This window comes from Microtus oregoni, unplaced genomic scaffold (genome assembly GCF_018167655.1).
Source record: "Microtus oregoni isolate MIOR12 unplaced genomic scaffold, Mior012 000003F_ref0000135, whole genome shotgun sequence".
In the NCBI taxonomy this organism is placed as follows: domain Eukaryota; kingdom Metazoa; phylum Chordata; class Mammalia; order Rodentia; family Cricetidae; genus Microtus; species Microtus oregoni.
The window spans coordinates 19,207,251-19,223,730 of NW_024543062.1; the positions used below are offsets into that span (position 1 = coordinate 19,207,251).

At 50.6% G+C, this 16,480-nt stretch overlaps 1 protein-coding gene across 1 annotated transcript in view; it reads right to left on the minus strand.

Moving 5' to 3' along the window:
• The window catches only part of Dnah10 (dynein axonemal heavy chain 10), a 118,966-nt gene that overhangs the window by 22,127 nt on the left and 80,359 nt on the right, over nt 1-16,480 (minus strand). The window contains exons 48-58 of the mRNA XM_041648016.1: nt 16,126-16,298; nt 15,015-15,108; nt 14,399-14,566; nt 13,688-13,876; nt 12,763-12,934; nt 9,628-9,831; nt 9,170-9,250; nt 6,462-6,659; nt 5,487-5,648; nt 4,242-4,416; nt 6-187 (exon numbers count right to left, since the gene is read on the minus strand). Of these exons, the coding sequence (XP_041503950.1) occupies nt 6-187; nt 4,242-4,416; nt 5,487-5,648; nt 6,462-6,659; nt 9,170-9,250; nt 9,628-9,831; nt 12,763-12,934; nt 13,688-13,876; nt 14,399-14,566; nt 15,015-15,108; nt 16,126-16,298 (1,798 nt within the window). The remainder of the gene's footprint in view (nt 1-5; nt 188-4,241; nt 4,417-5,486; nt 5,649-6,461; nt 6,660-9,169; nt 9,251-9,627; nt 9,832-12,762; nt 12,935-13,687; nt 13,877-14,398; nt 14,567-15,014; nt 15,109-16,125; nt 16,299-16,480) is intronic.

A 16,480-nucleotide genomic window follows, 5' to 3' on the forward strand; every position in this document is an offset into this window, starting at 1 on the left:
CTCACCTTTGATGTTCTTCACTTGACTCTGGGTAATGGAGTCGAAGTCGATCTCCATCAGGGACCTCAGGAAGTTGGGGTCAGACATCATGCCCTTAGCAGTTTTCCAGTTAAGCTCCTTGTAGCCTTTCATGATAAGGATACACTCGCAGACTGTCTGCACTTGCTTTGGGGGCTTCGCGAATGACCTGGGGGACAGAAGGGCCCCAGGTAAGAAAGGCCAGGGCCTCGTCAGAATTCCTGAGAAAAGACAGGCATGCAGAAGGGTTCCCTGGAGCTGACTACCGGGACTAGAGTGTGCCAAGTCCCTAGAAGGAAGGAAGGTGGCCCAGGAAGGATCTCATTTGCTAGCCCCACACCAGGCTCCTGGAAGACAGCAGGGAGCAGAAACGTGATGATAGCCACTAAAATTCCAAAACGGCAGAACTGAGGCCACCATCAGAGCCAGGCAGTTGGAGCTGCCTGCACCGGGCAAAAGCCTACACCAGGCCCTGAAACCAGCACAGGCCCCATAGGCAGCAGAAGAGAGAGAGAGAGAGAGCAGAGCTGGGAGTGAGGCCAGCACTAGCCCAGTCTTGAACTGGCCTTGGGGGATCAGGGAAAGTCTTGACTTTGCAGGGCATTGGATGCTAATGGCAGGCAACAAGACATGGCTGTCAAGAAGGCCAGGAAAGAGAAAGCCCATGGGTCTGCACATACAGGCAGAGGTGGACATGGCCTGGTGGGTTCTAAGCTATGAGCAAGTTAGGGATCCGCCAGAGGTCAAAGTTTCTCTCTCTATAAAGCAGGAGTACAGAGCCAGAAGCTTCTAGCCCCAGCTCCCGTGAGTCCATGAAAGTGACGCATTCCACTTTAAGTCATAATCCAGGATCTAATTTACCCAGAATCCTCTGTTTTCCCAGAATGCCATACAAATGGAACATTGGAAACACCCAGCTTATAAGAAATAAATTTTGAGAGCCGGGCGGTGGTGGCGCACGCCTTTAATCCCAGCACTCGGGAGGCAGAGGCAGGTGGATCTCTGTGAGTTCGAGGCCAGCCTGGTCTACAAGAGCTAGTTCCAGGACAGGAACCAAAAGCTACAGAGAAACCCTGTCTCGAAAATAAAAAAAAAAGAAAAAGAAAGAAAGAAAGAAAGAAAAAAAGAAAGAAAGAAAGAAATTTTGAGCCAGGAGGTGGTGGCACACACCTTTAATCCCAGCATTTGGGAGGCAGAGGCAGGTGGATCTCTGAGTTCAAGGACAGCCTGGTCTACAGAGCAAGTTCCAGAACAGTCAGAGCTACACAGAAAAACCCTGTCTCGGGAAAGAGAAAAAAAAAAGATTTGATAGTTGGTTCCAAAAGTGCCTCCAACTAGTTTAGGTTAAAACAGATGAACAGAAAGCACTGGCCCCTGCCACACGAATCTCTGTAGCCATTCCCACCCCCACCCAGACTCTAAGCTACCTCCTTGCCCAGGCTAGAATACAGAATTAACAGCCAAGCTTGCCCAGTGACCTACAGATGTCACAAGGTCATTTAAGTTTTAAAATAAACATAGGGATGAACCCATGCCCTGATTCATGGCGTAAGAGGCAAATGTGGGCATCCGAAATGATGTGTAAGAGTGAGCTTCTGGGTTACTCCTCTCGTGAGGATAGGGCAGGAGGGCCAGGCACGGGGCTGTGAAGTCTGTTCCCTGTGCTCAGTCGGTAAGCCTGCCACACTGCTCTACAAGCCGTGAAATAAGCTGCTTTCAGTACTTGGAGTCTGGTGCTCTTATTGTGAAGTAGTGATCTTTGTTGCAGAGGTTGCAAGTTAGAGAAAGAGACAAATAGGGTTTCACACAGTGGCCTCACCTGTGGGGACCATGAACCTGAAGGAAACATCTGCAGAGACAGCCCCTTGGACCTGATGTGACCTCTTTGGTGGGCTCAGTGTGCTCCCCCTCTCCCACCAGGTTTAGTCCGTCTTCCCTGACTAGTTTTCTCCCCCTCAACCACTCCCCCCTCCACCGCTGGCATTCTATAAATCGGGGCTGCAGAACACAGGGTGCAATAGAATTCAACAGGGGAGGAGGAGGAGGTGCCTCCGGGGCTTGCCAGGACCTCTGGCACCTGAGGCTTATGGCTCGAGTCAGCCTCCAGAACTCAACCGGCCGCTGAAGGCTGAGGGGACTGGTTCCTGCTTCCTCCTTAGTGACCCTGTGCTTCTGCTGCAGGCAGGAATTTGCTCCCTTAGCAGGGTCCAGCCTCCAGATACCAGACACGATGCTCCCCAAGTCTGTGGGGGCAGGCCTGCTCTGCACCCCCAACCTCTAGAACCTAAGACATGACCCTATGCACAGCCGCAATACACCCTGGAGGTGGACTGGGTCCTGCATCTCAGCTAGCATCCCATCGCTACCGTGGGCTCAAACTCATTTCATTTAAATCCCAGTGGCAGTCTATGTGTCCTTCCCATTTGGGGGTATCAACTCTGACTCATTTACAATGATGTATAGTTCATTGCCCCCTTTCGCTATCAGCCCACTCCATTCCTGGAGGAGGGTGGGACAAGGTGTCCAGGAGAGTCTCCGGGGACCACCTCAGCATCACAAGTTAGTTACAAATGGGGGCTGCTGTTCCTTCTCAGGGGAGAATCGAACACACGTACCATTGTTATCCATCACCTTCTGATTTATACTTAAGGGTTCCTACAGAGGGGACTGAGTATTCTAGAAAGATATTTCAAGGAATTAAAGATTATGAAACTGTCCATCTATGACAGCTTATTATATTTGACCTTTAAATGACCCATCAAAGGCAGACTGTAGTTGTTGGGGGGCGGTTAGCATCCCGATGCACACTGAACTCAAGGGAAAACACCCTAGACACTAACAAAAGATTTAAATAAAAAGAGAAAAAACATTTAAAAATGCAAGATGCTGCCCTGGGGGTGTTATTTTAGGTCTCACAGTGCCATCTTACCCACGTTATGATCTACATGCCACAAAAGAAAGTCTTCCTAAACAATGCCACGTAAGCAAAGCCTGTGTGGGAGAACCAAATGCACACACAAGCCTCAGGCACCAAGTCAAACACCCACTGACAGATCCAGAAAGTATCTACAGTTCCCTTAGGGACGTAAGATACGCTCCATTTCATACAAAGTCTTTGGCTGGCTGCCGGTGGTAGAGCACTTGCCTAGCGTGTTTGGGTGAGACCTTGGGGTTTATTCCCTGGCAGAACACAAACACACACACACACACACACACACACACACACACACACACACACACGGCGTGGGGCGGGGAGAGGGAGAGGGAGAGAGAGAGGTGTTATGGAAAAACACTGTGAGACCTAAAATAGCAGCAATAAGAACAATGCAATACACAAAGGAAGGCCATGCTCTTGCCTTTTTTAAAACCACATAGGCAAAAGGCCACCTCTAATGAGAGAAATATAAATTAAATAAAAACCACACACAGACCTCTTTTCTGCTAGAAGAGGGGCAAAAATGCAGACACCTCTCTAGTGAAGCTATGAGGAGACAGGTACAGACAGATGTGGACTTGGGGTCGAGGGACCGTCCACTGTGCACCCTGAGACCCAGACATCCCACTCCAGAACTGTATCCTACAGGGGACGTGCCAGGGTGCTGTGAAGGCTTGTTTGCTGTGTCCTTTGTAAGGACAAAAGATAAGTTTCAAGGAAAGACACAGCAGAGTGCCCACTGAATAAGGTTTGGTACCCACACAGTAGGATGCCTCTGGCCAGTTTAAAACCCTAAGGAAGTAATCCTGTATTAGAGCATAAACATGAACTAAAACTTTGAAATTGGGGCGGGGTGAAATGGCTCAGCCAATAAAGGCCCTTGCCACCGAGGCTGATGACTGCGTTCAATCCCCAGGGTCCACAGACAGACAGGTACCACAGGTACCACAGGATGGACAGGCAGCCTTTACTCTCCAAACCCTGATTCCACAGTCAGAACATTGTAAAACTAGTTGCCTTGATTCCATATTAAAATTCTCTGGCTTGGGGCTAGATGGCTCAGTGATTTGGAACACCGTCTACTCTTTGATAGGACCTGGGTTCGGTTCCCAGCACCCACATGGTGGCTCACAACCATCCTCCTGGTGGAGCCTGAACTCCCTGGGTGGGTTTGCCTGGCCTCGGGGGTTGGGGAGCCTCTTTACTATCTGTAAATGGGGGGTGAGCCCGAGGCAGGCCCTGAGTGAGCTCTAGGGGTGTAGGCGGGGGCAAACGTGGTAATGCGTACCTGATTTCAGTCACGTCCGACTTGTCCAGCTTCTGCAGCTCCAGCTTGGCAGCCTCCAGGATAGGCATGACCTCAGCCAGAGCTGTCTCGGCCTCAGCCTTCTCTACAGCGATGATCTTGTTCTGTTCTTCTATCTCCATGGCCTTCTCCTCGGCCAGCTTCTTCTTCTCCTCCGCTGCAGAGGGAGGGGCTGGTGAGATGCTGGGGTGCAGCAGAGGGAACCTAAGTCGTGTGGGAACCTCAAAGCCAGGCATGGTTATCTGGGAGAGTGGTCAGGGGGCTCTGGTCACTGCAATGGCCACAGGTGCTCACACAGAGAGGACTCTATGTGGCATTTCCTGCTGGATACTACCCTCTGGGTCTGTGTCAGCCTCTCCTACCTAGACCCTGGGTGGCGTTGTGGCTTCGGATGGCTGAGATGGATCTGCTCCCCTTCTCTTTCTCCCGCTCTCTCCCTTTCTCTAACATTTGATTTATTTGTGCTCCCCTGCCACAGAGTCAGTCCGTGCCTTCTGTGTGGATCCCAGGATCAAACTCAGACCATCAAGAGTGGCACCTTTCCCACTGAGCCACCTCTCCAGCCCTCCATCTCCCACCCCACCCTCTGCTTCTCGACTCCTCTACACTTTTATTTATGCTCACTCAGGTCCAGCCCTAGAGATGCCCCCTCTAGGGAGAACAGCCCCTCTTACTTCCTCTCTGCCTGGTGACACTGGTCACAGCCTGACGTCACCTTGTCACTGGCTCGTGTTCTGTCTGATTGCCTCTAAGTCATGGGGACCTCCCGTAGCTAGAGCTCAGAGGTGACGGTGACACGGGGCTCAGGGAGTACAAGAGGGCAGGCAGTGGCCCCCAGGCTCACAGCCAGCAGAGCCTCAAAATGAGACCCTATTGGAAATGATGTCTCAGCAAAAATGAGGTCACACTGGCTTGGGGACAGACCTGTTCCAGTATCTGGTGTCCTCATGAGAAGCCATGCCTCTCACTGAGTTTATATTGAATTAGTACAGTGACGCCTATGAATAGGGAAAAACACTAAAAAATAACAAAACATTTAGAAATTAAACAAACAAACAAATATGTAGACACTCAGGGTGGGTGTCCTGTGATGGTGGTGGGTCTGTGCCTCAAGGCTTGCTCAAGGCTGCCCACAGCACAGCGGTCTCTCAGCAGGGACTTGGAGCAGCCCCGGGGCCCTCAGGTGCAGATTGGTCCCAGGGCAGGTGGCCCACAACAGGCACTCGCCTATGGCTGTGTTGGTGGCGATTTCATCTAGCAGGGTCTCGCAGGCAGCCGACTTCTCGGCCAGGACGATCTTCTGCTCGGCCAGCTTGTGGTTGAGCTCATCTAGCTGGATGGTGGCCTCCTTCAGCTTGTCCAGCCCACCCTCCAGACGCTTGCACTGTGCTGGGAGCAAACAGCACATGGTCAGTGGTCCAGGCTCCAGGGCAGGAACCTGCATTAGCCTCATTGGGATCCATCCAAGAAGGGGAAAAACCTCACTTCTACAAGATGCCATACCCGCTCTAGCTCCCAGACTGCACGCATGGCATTTGCCAGCATGAAGACACTGCTGCAAAATAGCGCATCTTTTTTGTTTTGGTTTGGCTTTGAGACAGGTTCTCTGTGTAGTCCTGGCTGTCCTAGAACTTGCTCTGTAGACCAGGCTGACTTTGAACTCAGAGATTCTCCTGCCTCTGCCTCCAGAGTGCTGAGATTAAAGGTGTGTGCCACACCTCCCAGCTAACAGGGCATCTCTTAAGCAGCTGCCAGAGAGCCCTTCCTCAAAAACCCTTTCCCGCACAGCACTCTGGGGACCAGGGGACATCCAGGGCAAAGAAAACAGACCTGTAAACACAGGGCCACACAGAACTAAGAACACACAGTGTCTTACGCACAGGGATGAACCGCCCCAAATGCAAAACCCAAATCTGCTCTATTTTGCCCCAATCATAAAGGTGTCAGGCCTTGCTGGGTGGTGGTGGTTCACACCTTTAATCCCAGCACTCGGGAGGCAGAGACAGGTGGATCTCTGTGAGTTTGAGGCCAGCCTGGTCTACAAGAGCTAGTTCCAGAACAGGCACCAAAAGCTATCGAGAAACCCTGTCTCAAAATCCAAAAAAGAAAAAAAAAGGTGCCAGGCCTTGCAGAGATGAGCCTTACTCCTGAACCCTGTCCACACAGTCATGCCCTGCCCCATCCTTGTCCCACCCTGCTCACCTATGTTGTACTGGGTTTTCTCATCTAGCAGTTTCGAGTACGTGTTGATAAAGTCTAGGTAGTTCTTAGGCGTCACGTAGTTGCTGCGCCTCAGCTTCTGCTGGAACTGCTTGCTGAACTCACCCACCGACTCGTGGACCATTACCACGTGCTCCACAAGGTCTTCGATATTCTCTGCGGGAATCATGGGATTGTCCCCTGGTCAGGAAGGAGAGGAGAAAGAGGGGGTTAACAACAGGGAAAAGGAGGACTGGGGCCAGCTCAGTGCCTAGCATATGAGGCTGTGGGGACAGGCCCCAGCACCACAGAAAACAGAGAAACAACATCATCAATAACAACAACAACAAAAACCAGCTCCCCAAAAAGTGAAATATTGACCTGAAAGAACCAGACACCCGGCCTCCAACGGGTCTGTGGGAGCCAGTGTTCACAGGAACAGAGTGGTAAGGAGAAAGGACTGAGTCCGTCTGTGCTGAACGGTGACAATGTGGCATGCCCACACTGTGGAGTCCTGTTCAGCCTTGGAACGGACCAATGGACTGATGTGGGCTATACCATAAGTGACCCTCCAGAAACATTATACAAAAAGAAAGAAACTAGACACAAAGAAGCAATGTGCATGGGTCCGTTTACATGAGATACATAGACAGGGGAAAGTCACTGAGTCGGGAAGCAGGTTAGAGGGATTCAGGCCCTGGGGGAGGGAAGTCAGTGCTATGGAATAATCCTCTGTACACTGTGAATATGTATTATTCTCATTGGTTAATAAAGAACTGACTGGCCGGTAGCCAGGCAGGAAGTGTAGGAGGGAAAATCAAAATAAGGATGCTGGGATGAAGAAGGGTAGAGTCAGAGAAGTCGCTAGCAGATGTAGGGAGAAGCAAGATGAGTAGTATGCCATACTGAGAAAAGGTACCAAGCCACTGGGCAGAGTGTAGATAAGAGATATGGGTTAATTTAAGTATAAGAGTTAGCAAGTAATAAGCCTGAGCTATTGGCCACGCATTTATAATTAATATAAGCCTCAGTGTGTTTATTTGGGAGCAGCTAGAGGATAGAAACTTCTGCCTACTACTCAGTGTTTAGATGGGTGTAGAGCTTCAGCTTAGCATGATGGAAAGTTCTGGTAACAGATGGCAGTAGTGGTTGCATGACACCATGAATGTGATTGATGTTCCAGGTGCACTCAAGATAGACAGAACGGGACAGTTTACAATAGACATATTTTCCCTAAATAAAAACTGATTTCATCAAAACTTATTTTAAAAAAGGAAATGAGCAACTATTACTTGTGGAAACTTCTGGGACCTGTGATCTATCCATGGTGATTTCAATAACACAGGAGCCAGCCCTCCTGCCCTGGGAGACTGACCCTCTGCCTTTCCCCAGGACTCAGGCACCATCAAAAGAAGCTAGAGCTTCAGGAATGGGGCCCACAACCAACCCGATTGATCTCAAGCCCAGCATGAAACCTCCGCCCGTGGCGGCTGGGTGGGTACATGCAGCCATTCTGTGACAGGTCCCAGTGTCCAGCACACACTGGCAGAAGGGGGCCCTTTGTGGGAATCTATTGGAACGACTGGTGCTCTCTCCCAGAGCCAAGATCTTGTCACTTGGATCAGCTGATGGCCTGGAATGCAGCAGCCTCCAACAGGATATGAGAGAAGGAAGATAGGAGCAAACACCATTGGTGTGTCCACATTCTACAGCTCCGCCTTGACTCAGATTATACACAGCATGCTTGAAAAAGTCTGCCCACAAGCATCCAGCTTTGCAACATGGTCACCTCAACTTCAGGGAACACATTCTAAGGGAAAAGAACTGTAAACAAATTTCGGTGTGGCTTTGTGCACAGAACTGAAACACTGCATGCTGCAGCGGTGTGAAGATGGCTTGTATACCATGGAAGCTAGCATGCACAGTCACAGCATGGCTGGTAGACACAGCCCCACAGGGCAAGTGTGGCCCACCACTTGTTTCTTGTGAATAAAGTTTTATTGTAACACAGCCACAAACATTTACATGTGGTCCTGGATGGCTCTCAAAGCACACTGTCAGAATTCAGCAGCTGTGACTGAAGCAGATATTGCTACATGGACCTTCACAGTTGCAGTCTGCCAGATTCTGAGTCACAACAACGCAACAAATGTCTTCCTGGCTTCTTTCCCAGAAGAACAGCATTATTTCCCAGGAGAACTGAAGTTATGGTTTGGGCTTGTTTGGAAGTTAAGGGCCATTTGTTTATTGAGTTTGTTGGGTACATACTTGTAAAGTTGGAACTATTTACAAAACTACCCTGTGACATTGGTCATATATCCTTTTAAAATAGATTTAGAGAAAAAGAAAAATTGTGCTGGCACCACCATGGTAGTGGCCTTAAGTACAGTTTTTCTCTACAAAGAACTGAACAGTAATAGTATTGTCTATGGGTAAGGATGTGCCAAAGACAAAATGTTCATGAAGTGTGGGCCAATAAAACTTTATTCATGAAAACAATCAAGGGGCCGCATTTGGTAGCAGGCCATGCCTTACAGACCCCTGATCCCTTTGGACTAGAGCAAAATACAACCCCAAGACACAGTAACAACACAAAGCTATTCTTTGCCATCGGGAATCTATGGTGAAGGAATCTGCTGGGTCGAAATTCAGAAAAGCGACAAACTTCTTTATGAGACCAGCACACTGTCCTTGCAACAGTGGCAGCTTACCTAAAAATGACTTTGCAACAGCATGCAGGGCCTGGGGTGGCCAGGGCATGAACCAGTCGATTCCAGTGTTGTTCACTAGGCCTTGAAGAGAGAGGAGAAAAAGGATCATCGTGCAGCCTGGAGTTGCTCCAGCGCACACTCACCGTCTTTAGTATCTACCAGCGTGGTGGCTCAGCTTGGCACATTCAAGTATGATTTTGTCTCAGCATCTTGTCCCTGGAACACTGGGAGAGAGAAAGGGGGCACCCTCTCCATATCATGCACCCTGCAGTTGGGGAGAATGTGCACACCCGCCTGCCAGGAAGACACCAGCCATATCTATTGGGGATTGAGAGGGACCAGGGACGTGTGCCAACGGTGCAGGACCAACTTTCAACTCAAGTCCTACATCCCAAAGGGAGCTTGGATGTGCCAGGTCCCCAGAGCACACACTATGCCTCAGCAGTGGTGTAGGGTACCTGGGAAATTCCTGCATCGGGTCCTCAGGGTGTCGCCCACTGGTGACATGCCCAGGACAATGTGCAGGTTGTTGGCACTTTTGTTCACGAAATATTGCCACACAGACTCCTTGGCCGGGCCCATGCCACTCTTCAAAGCTTCCTGCCCGATCTGACTGAGGATGCCATCCTTTTCTTCTTCAGGGAAGAGTGCAGGGACGATACCTGGAGGACAAGGATGTAAAGGGCTTTCAGGTCTCTGAGTTCTGACCTCCTTGTGTGCAAAAGGAGGTGACGGAGCGAGGCATGGTGGGAAGAGAAGAAGACAAGCTCAACACACACCAAGATCAAAGCGGTGGGAAGTGAGTGCCCCCTGCCTGCCCTGAGGACTGTGCTGGGCACTAAAGTCCATGTATGTGTGCCTCTCACAGTAGATATTCTCGCCACAGGGGGATTTATCTCCCAGGAAGAAGCATTTGACAATGTCTAAGGACAATTTGCACGGTCACAACTTGAGGGGAGTGAGCTGGTGAGTGTTAAATGCCAGCTTGCCACAATGTCGAATTACCTGGGAAGAGAGTCTCAATGGAGTAATCGTCTTTATCTGGTTAGTCTGTTAATTGATGTGGGGTGACTCAGCCCACCATGGGCAGCACCATTCCCTAGGCAGAGGGTCCTTAACTCTTCAGGGCAGGAGAAAGCTGGAAGCAGGCAGTGTGAGTACATTCGTTTCTCTCTGCCGTTGACTTTGCATGTGTGAGGTGACCAGCTGCTCAAGCTTCTGCTGCTGTGACTGTCCCTAAAATAATCCACTTCCACCTGGAATCAGGACCCAAATGAACCTGCCCTTCCCTAAGGCACTCTGTGCTCAGGGCGTTTGTCGCTGCAACAGAAATAAAACTAGAACAGGGATGGTCCATGTCCAGTGGGACCAGCCTGGTGTACAGTGTCGAATCCTGCACGGCCCAGGACAGACCCACAGCCCCCAATGCCAGCAAGGCTTTGGGCAAGGCCTGTGTGACTGTGGGTGACTGGGAGCATCCGTGTCTTCAGATGGCGAGACATCTGAGTTAAGGGGTTCCTATGCAGAAGAGTTCATATTGTGACCAGAGCTGAGCTCCCTCAAAAGGCCTTGACTCTTCCCTTGACTCTGGTACAGACCCCACAGGTAGCCAGAACGACATCCAGAAAGCACATAGACTGTGTCCAGACAGTGAGAATGTAGCCTCAATCTTTAAACGACCCACAAGGCCTTGCATCCCGGTGCCCCTCTACTCCCGTTTGCTTTTGTTTTAAATCGGAGTCTCATGTTGCCTAGGTTAGCCTTGAACTTGTTATATAGCTGAGGATGAGCTTGGACTTCTGACCCTCCTATGTAGGGAGCAAGAAGTGCTGTGTGAGTGTGTATTGTTTGGCATGAGTGTAGTAAATAGGGGCGGCGGGGCTGCATCCCCAGCACCCCGGTTGCCTGGCTAGCTTATGCCCGAAATAACAACACACAAACTGTATTCATTTAATCACTGCTTGGCCCATTTCTATCTAGCCTCTTCTAGGCTAATTCTCACATATTAATTTAGCCCATTTCTAATCATCTGTGTAGCGCCCCTAGGTGCGCTTACCGGGAAGATTCTAGCCTATGTCCATCCTGGGTCGGAGCTTCATCGCGTGCGTCTGCCTGGGAGCTGGGAGCATGGTGTCTCTCTGAGGCGTCTGCTCCCGAGAGGAGAGCTGTGGAGTCTGAGCTCACTTCCTCTTCCTCCCAGTGTTCTGTTCTGTTTACTCCTCCCACCTATCTTCTAACCAATGAGGGCCAAGCTGTTTCTTTTTATTTAACCAATGACCTTCCTCCATCACATGGGCATTTACAGGGTTTACCTGTTTGCAAAAACCCTGTCTCCATGTTTACCTGTATGTAATAACCCTGCTTTCGTGTTTGCCTGCATGCAATAACCCTGCCTCCATGTTTATCTGCATGCAAAACCCTGCCTCCTTGTTCAACAAAACACCCTAAGCTTGCTTCTGGGGTACTGTGGCTTCTCCATCAGAGAAAGCCCAGAGCACCCGATTCCACATTCTTTCTGTGTGTCAGCCCTTTCTTCATTCCCTCTTCATCTCTAGTCAAGGTTCTGGGACCCACGGTGTGCAAGAATCAGCACTATTGCTTCAGGCTCCTGGGTACTGGGAATACACAATGCCCTGCTGTACCCAGCATAGGTGTGTGTGTTTTCCCCTGGTACTGGGGATCGAACCCAGTACCTCACATGTTAGTCAAGCACTCTACCGTTGAGCTACATCCCCAGCTACTCCTGAGTCCTTCCCATGAGATCACCATATTCTTGCCTTGGTGTCTCTTCCCTTTGGCACAGGGAACTCCCTACATGTAAGATTTTTCCAGCAGTGGCCTCCTGGCCCCTCTACCCAATATGGGAGCATGAATGACGGCCCCCAAATACAGCTGGCCCCACCCTAGGGCTTACAAATATGTTTGCTTATGCTCCCTGCCAAAGGGACTACTTTTGCAGTTGGGACTAAGCAGGGGACCCAGGCAGCTGGGTGTTGTCACAGGAAAGGGGGAGGAGCAGGGGTTGGGTGAGGGGGACAAAAGCAGAAAGTAAGGTGGTATGAGCCAAGGAGCCCTGGGCTAGGGCAGCCTCTGTAAACTGGAAAAGACAAGTTTGTACATCTTGGACCTGTTCACGCGTCGGTGTCCCCTCCAGAAACCCTGCAGACCCACAGGGATGTTGGAATGAACTCATCTTTGGGCGGTTTGATGAAGGGCCACAGGAAGTAGACACATTAGCTTCCGGAGTGCTGCTCCACAAGGCTCATCCTTGTGTGTTTCTGTGTGTGCTTCCGTACCCACCCCTCCCCTGCACATCTCAGGCTCTGAACCTCACAGACAGCAGAGGTCATGGGCACTGTATTTCTTGCAAAACCTGAGATAAGTCCACAGTGTCTCTCAGAGCTGAGACACACAGGACAATCCTGGTAGCAAGGAGGAGAACGGTAACCAATACACCCACAGCAAGAGCAGAGGAGGGCTCAGCTGCCCAGCTGAGAACTGCAGGGGCTTGCGTGACAGCATAGATTGCCAGGCCTGTCTCAGACTGCAGTGGGAGGTGGAGCTGGACATTCCTGCCAGCAGGTGGGCAGTACCTGAGGTCAGCATGTTGTTGATGAGTTCCAGGAAGCCCTCCTCAGCCACGTGCGCATCTGTAAACAGGAAGATCATCATCTTGTTCTCCAGCCCTAGCTTTAAGTATAGGCTCTTCAGATCTTCCCGGAAGTTAGTCTCGGAGTAGCCTCGGCTCAACAGGATTTCAAACACCTGGGGAAACAGGCAGGCAGTGCCCACTGAGGCAGGGGAAGGCGCTGAGCAAAGCAGGAGAGTGCATAGGTTTGCTTGCCCCCAAACATGACGTCGCTTGAGGCGCACAAGTATGGAAGTCGGATGATTGACAGGTGTCCTGTGTGTGCCGCACACACGTGTCAAGGTGTGAGTATAAAAGGTGCATGGTCCTATGTGGGATGTATATCTGGAGAAAGGACAGGCCACCTGGGAGTCACAGGGAGGACAAGCAGGAGACCTGCAACCGCAAAGGCTGGTGATGGTCACGCATATCAGTGGCTAGATCAAAAAGCACGCTTAAAATGATGGACCGTGCCATCTTGATTTACAGCTCTTTAAAGCAATCTCATCTTTTCTAGAAGATTTATATTGATTTTTGTTTATGTGTGTGTACGTGAATGTCTGTAAGTGAACCACATACATACAGGGACCTGTAGAGACCACAGGAGAGCCCTGGATCCCAATCCCCTGGAGCTGGAGTTACAGGAAGCAATGAGCTGCAGGTGTGGCAGTCAGCAATGCCACCTACAGCTCCTCTCACTCCTCTCAGGTTCGGCCAAGCTCCCCCACCCACCCCGTGTTCCCACAGTTCCAAATTCACGGGCACAGCTTGTGTCTCACTTTTGAGCTGGAGTTCTCAAGCCACTGCAAGTTAGACGCTTTGCAAATTCAGGCGAACGGGACAAAAGCTGAAGGCCGTTGCCCCAACTCTTTACACAGAATCCCCCTCACCTCGTAGCCGGCGGTGTAGGCTGCCAGCCTGGCCAAGGACTGCTTCCCAGAGCCGCCCACACCCACCAGCAGTGCGTGGCCGCGGTCCATCCGAATGATGCGGTGCACACGCGTCAGGTGCTCCAGAGCATCGTCGAACAGCACCAGGTTCATCTTGGTGTTGACTTCGTTGTACTCCTCAAGGATTTCCTGAGGGGGAAGGGTCCATGAACCCACCACATTTTATGAGGCAGGCTCTCTCCTTCGCGTCAGAAAAGACAAAAGATGCCTCAGCATCCAAGGCTGAGTATGTAGTCGGATCCTTAGGACATGTGGGACCGGAGACCTAATTCCCAACATCAGGATTGCAGTCGGCTGGGCGTGAGACAGGAGAGATGGCTCAGCAGGGAGATGCTGCTCTTCCCAGGACCCAAGTGCGGTTAGAGCACTCCAGCAGGTGGCTCACAACTGCCTGTGATTCCAGTTCTAGGGAGTCTGATGCCCTCTTTTAGCCTCTATGGGCACCTATACTCACATGCAAGCATGCATGCATACATACGCTTTCATCCACACATGTTCACACACACACACACACACACACAAACACAAAACCATGTATATAATTAAAACTAAAGGAAATCTCCGGTCTGCTGGGTGTCAACTTGCTACAGTGGACTGCGGCTGGGTGTGAAATATCCTGTATGGACAGAGCTGGAGGCAGGCAGTCCGCACCTCAAACAGCGCCTTGGCGGCCTCGTAGTCCTGGATGTCTTCATAAACACGTGGTTCATCCTCATGCAGAGCTGTCCGGAAGTCCCCAAACAGGATGGGGTCCCTCATCACGGCCTCGTAGTCATCATTAAAATACTCCTTCACCAGGTTCCCTATGTGATCTTGCACCTTGAAACAAAAGCGGGTTAAGGCCCCAGGCATGTCCACAGCTGCATACACTTGGCAGGAACAGAGAATTTACCATTTTCGGTGGGATAATTTGCCTCGACCTTCCCTAGTGGCGCCTATCCTTCTGCTGTGAACATCCTGTGTGAGTTGGTTTTGTGAGAAACCTTGTTGGTTTCTTTTGGTCTTATTTTTTTCTAAACCCTCTTTTTTAATTGTCTGTTTTTCAATTACATTTTCTTATTTATTTATGCTTGGGTGCACACGTAGAGGGCAGAAGATAACTTCCGGGCGTCAGTTCTCTCCTCCCACCATCTGGGCCCCAGGGATGGACTCGGATCATCAGGCTTGGCTGCAGCGCCCACTGAACCATCTTGCCGGCACCGCTGCCATGTATCTTACTCAGACTTTACGTGGGGTTCCCACACACTAAGGCGTCGCGCATGCTCACCAGCTGCTTGTCTACTTCGTTGATGAGCCGGTCATGGAAAACCCGCAGGCACTCATTTCTCCACACCCTGACCATTTGAGTCACCGTCTGAAACCTACACAAGGGAAGGGCAATGTGGTCGGTCACCAGGTCTCCTGGGGGGAGAGGGCTCAGGTGGACGGGGGGAGCACAATCTGGAAGCTAACAAATTAAATATGGAGGTGACAGTCATCACCCACAGCTCATCCTACTGTAAGGAGGAAATGGAGCCTTCTTGCCAGTCACATGAACAGCCCAAACCCTGTATGAACTTAGCATCAGTCTCAGGGCTGCTCCTTTTCCTAGCCCTACTTCTAGAACTTTCTCTAATTCTAGCAGAGCCATCATCACCCTGTCCAAAAGACTAGGAACAGGAAGACGGCCACCGTAAACCATCCACGGCCCTCCAAGGCAGGGCAAAGACCACAAAGAGCCCTCTGCTGTCCCTCAGTGTCGCCGGCTGCTGGTGTGGACCCACATAGTTCGGTCCCTCCCTGCAGATCCACAGAGACTGAAGCTGCCCGGGAAAGATGGGAGTCTGGCGTTCCTGAGACTCTTCCAGTCCTAACCCTTTCTGTGCTGTGTCTGGCGACTCCTGGAGATGCACCATCCTCTACCCAGCTGGAAATGCTGTAGCCAGCCTAGCCGCAGGCTCCATACAGATCCAGCTGCAGGGCTGAGCAGGTAAGGCAGCAAAACCATTCCACTGGAGGGACCAAGACACTGTACACACCCCAGCTTTGGGGGTCAAGGAGCATTTGCTGTCACCCTAAGGCTTAATCTGTTTTCTCCATCCATGCGCTCACGGATGCTGTGTGATTCACTGACACATTTTTGTGACCTGTTTGATTCATTGAGAAGTTCCAACCAAAGCCGCCATTCAACCTTCTAACCTCATTCAACCCTTTGATACAGTTCCTCGTGTTGTCGTGACCTCCAACCATGAAATTATTTTCACTGCTAAAACTTTGCTACGGTTATGAGTCATGATGTCGATACCTGTGTTTTCCCGTGGTCTTGGGTGACCCTGCGAAAGTTTGGCAACAGCCGCTTTAGGGTATATCTTAGTTAAACAAACGAGCCCCAAACTCACCGATCTGGATTAGTGAGGACAAGGCCATTGAAAACTCGGGACAGGTCTCGGAGGTTGAAGATGTAATGGAACTTCGAAGGGGTGGGAGGGAGATCTTGAACAATATTTTTGTAAAGTACTAACGTGCAGAATGTCAGTTTTCGGCTCACGCCCCCGATGCTCTCATTAAAGTTCTTTAAAAGAATGAAAAGAGCGTCATGTCTATCGGCAGAAGAATGGATGAGCGAAATGTTGTGGCTTCATGACAGACTAGCGTTTGGTCAGGGAGAGGAGCGGAACACTGACTCATGGATGCATCTTGAGAACCTGGTGCTAAGTGAGAGAAGCCAGGCTTCAGAGGCTGCATGGCTTCCAG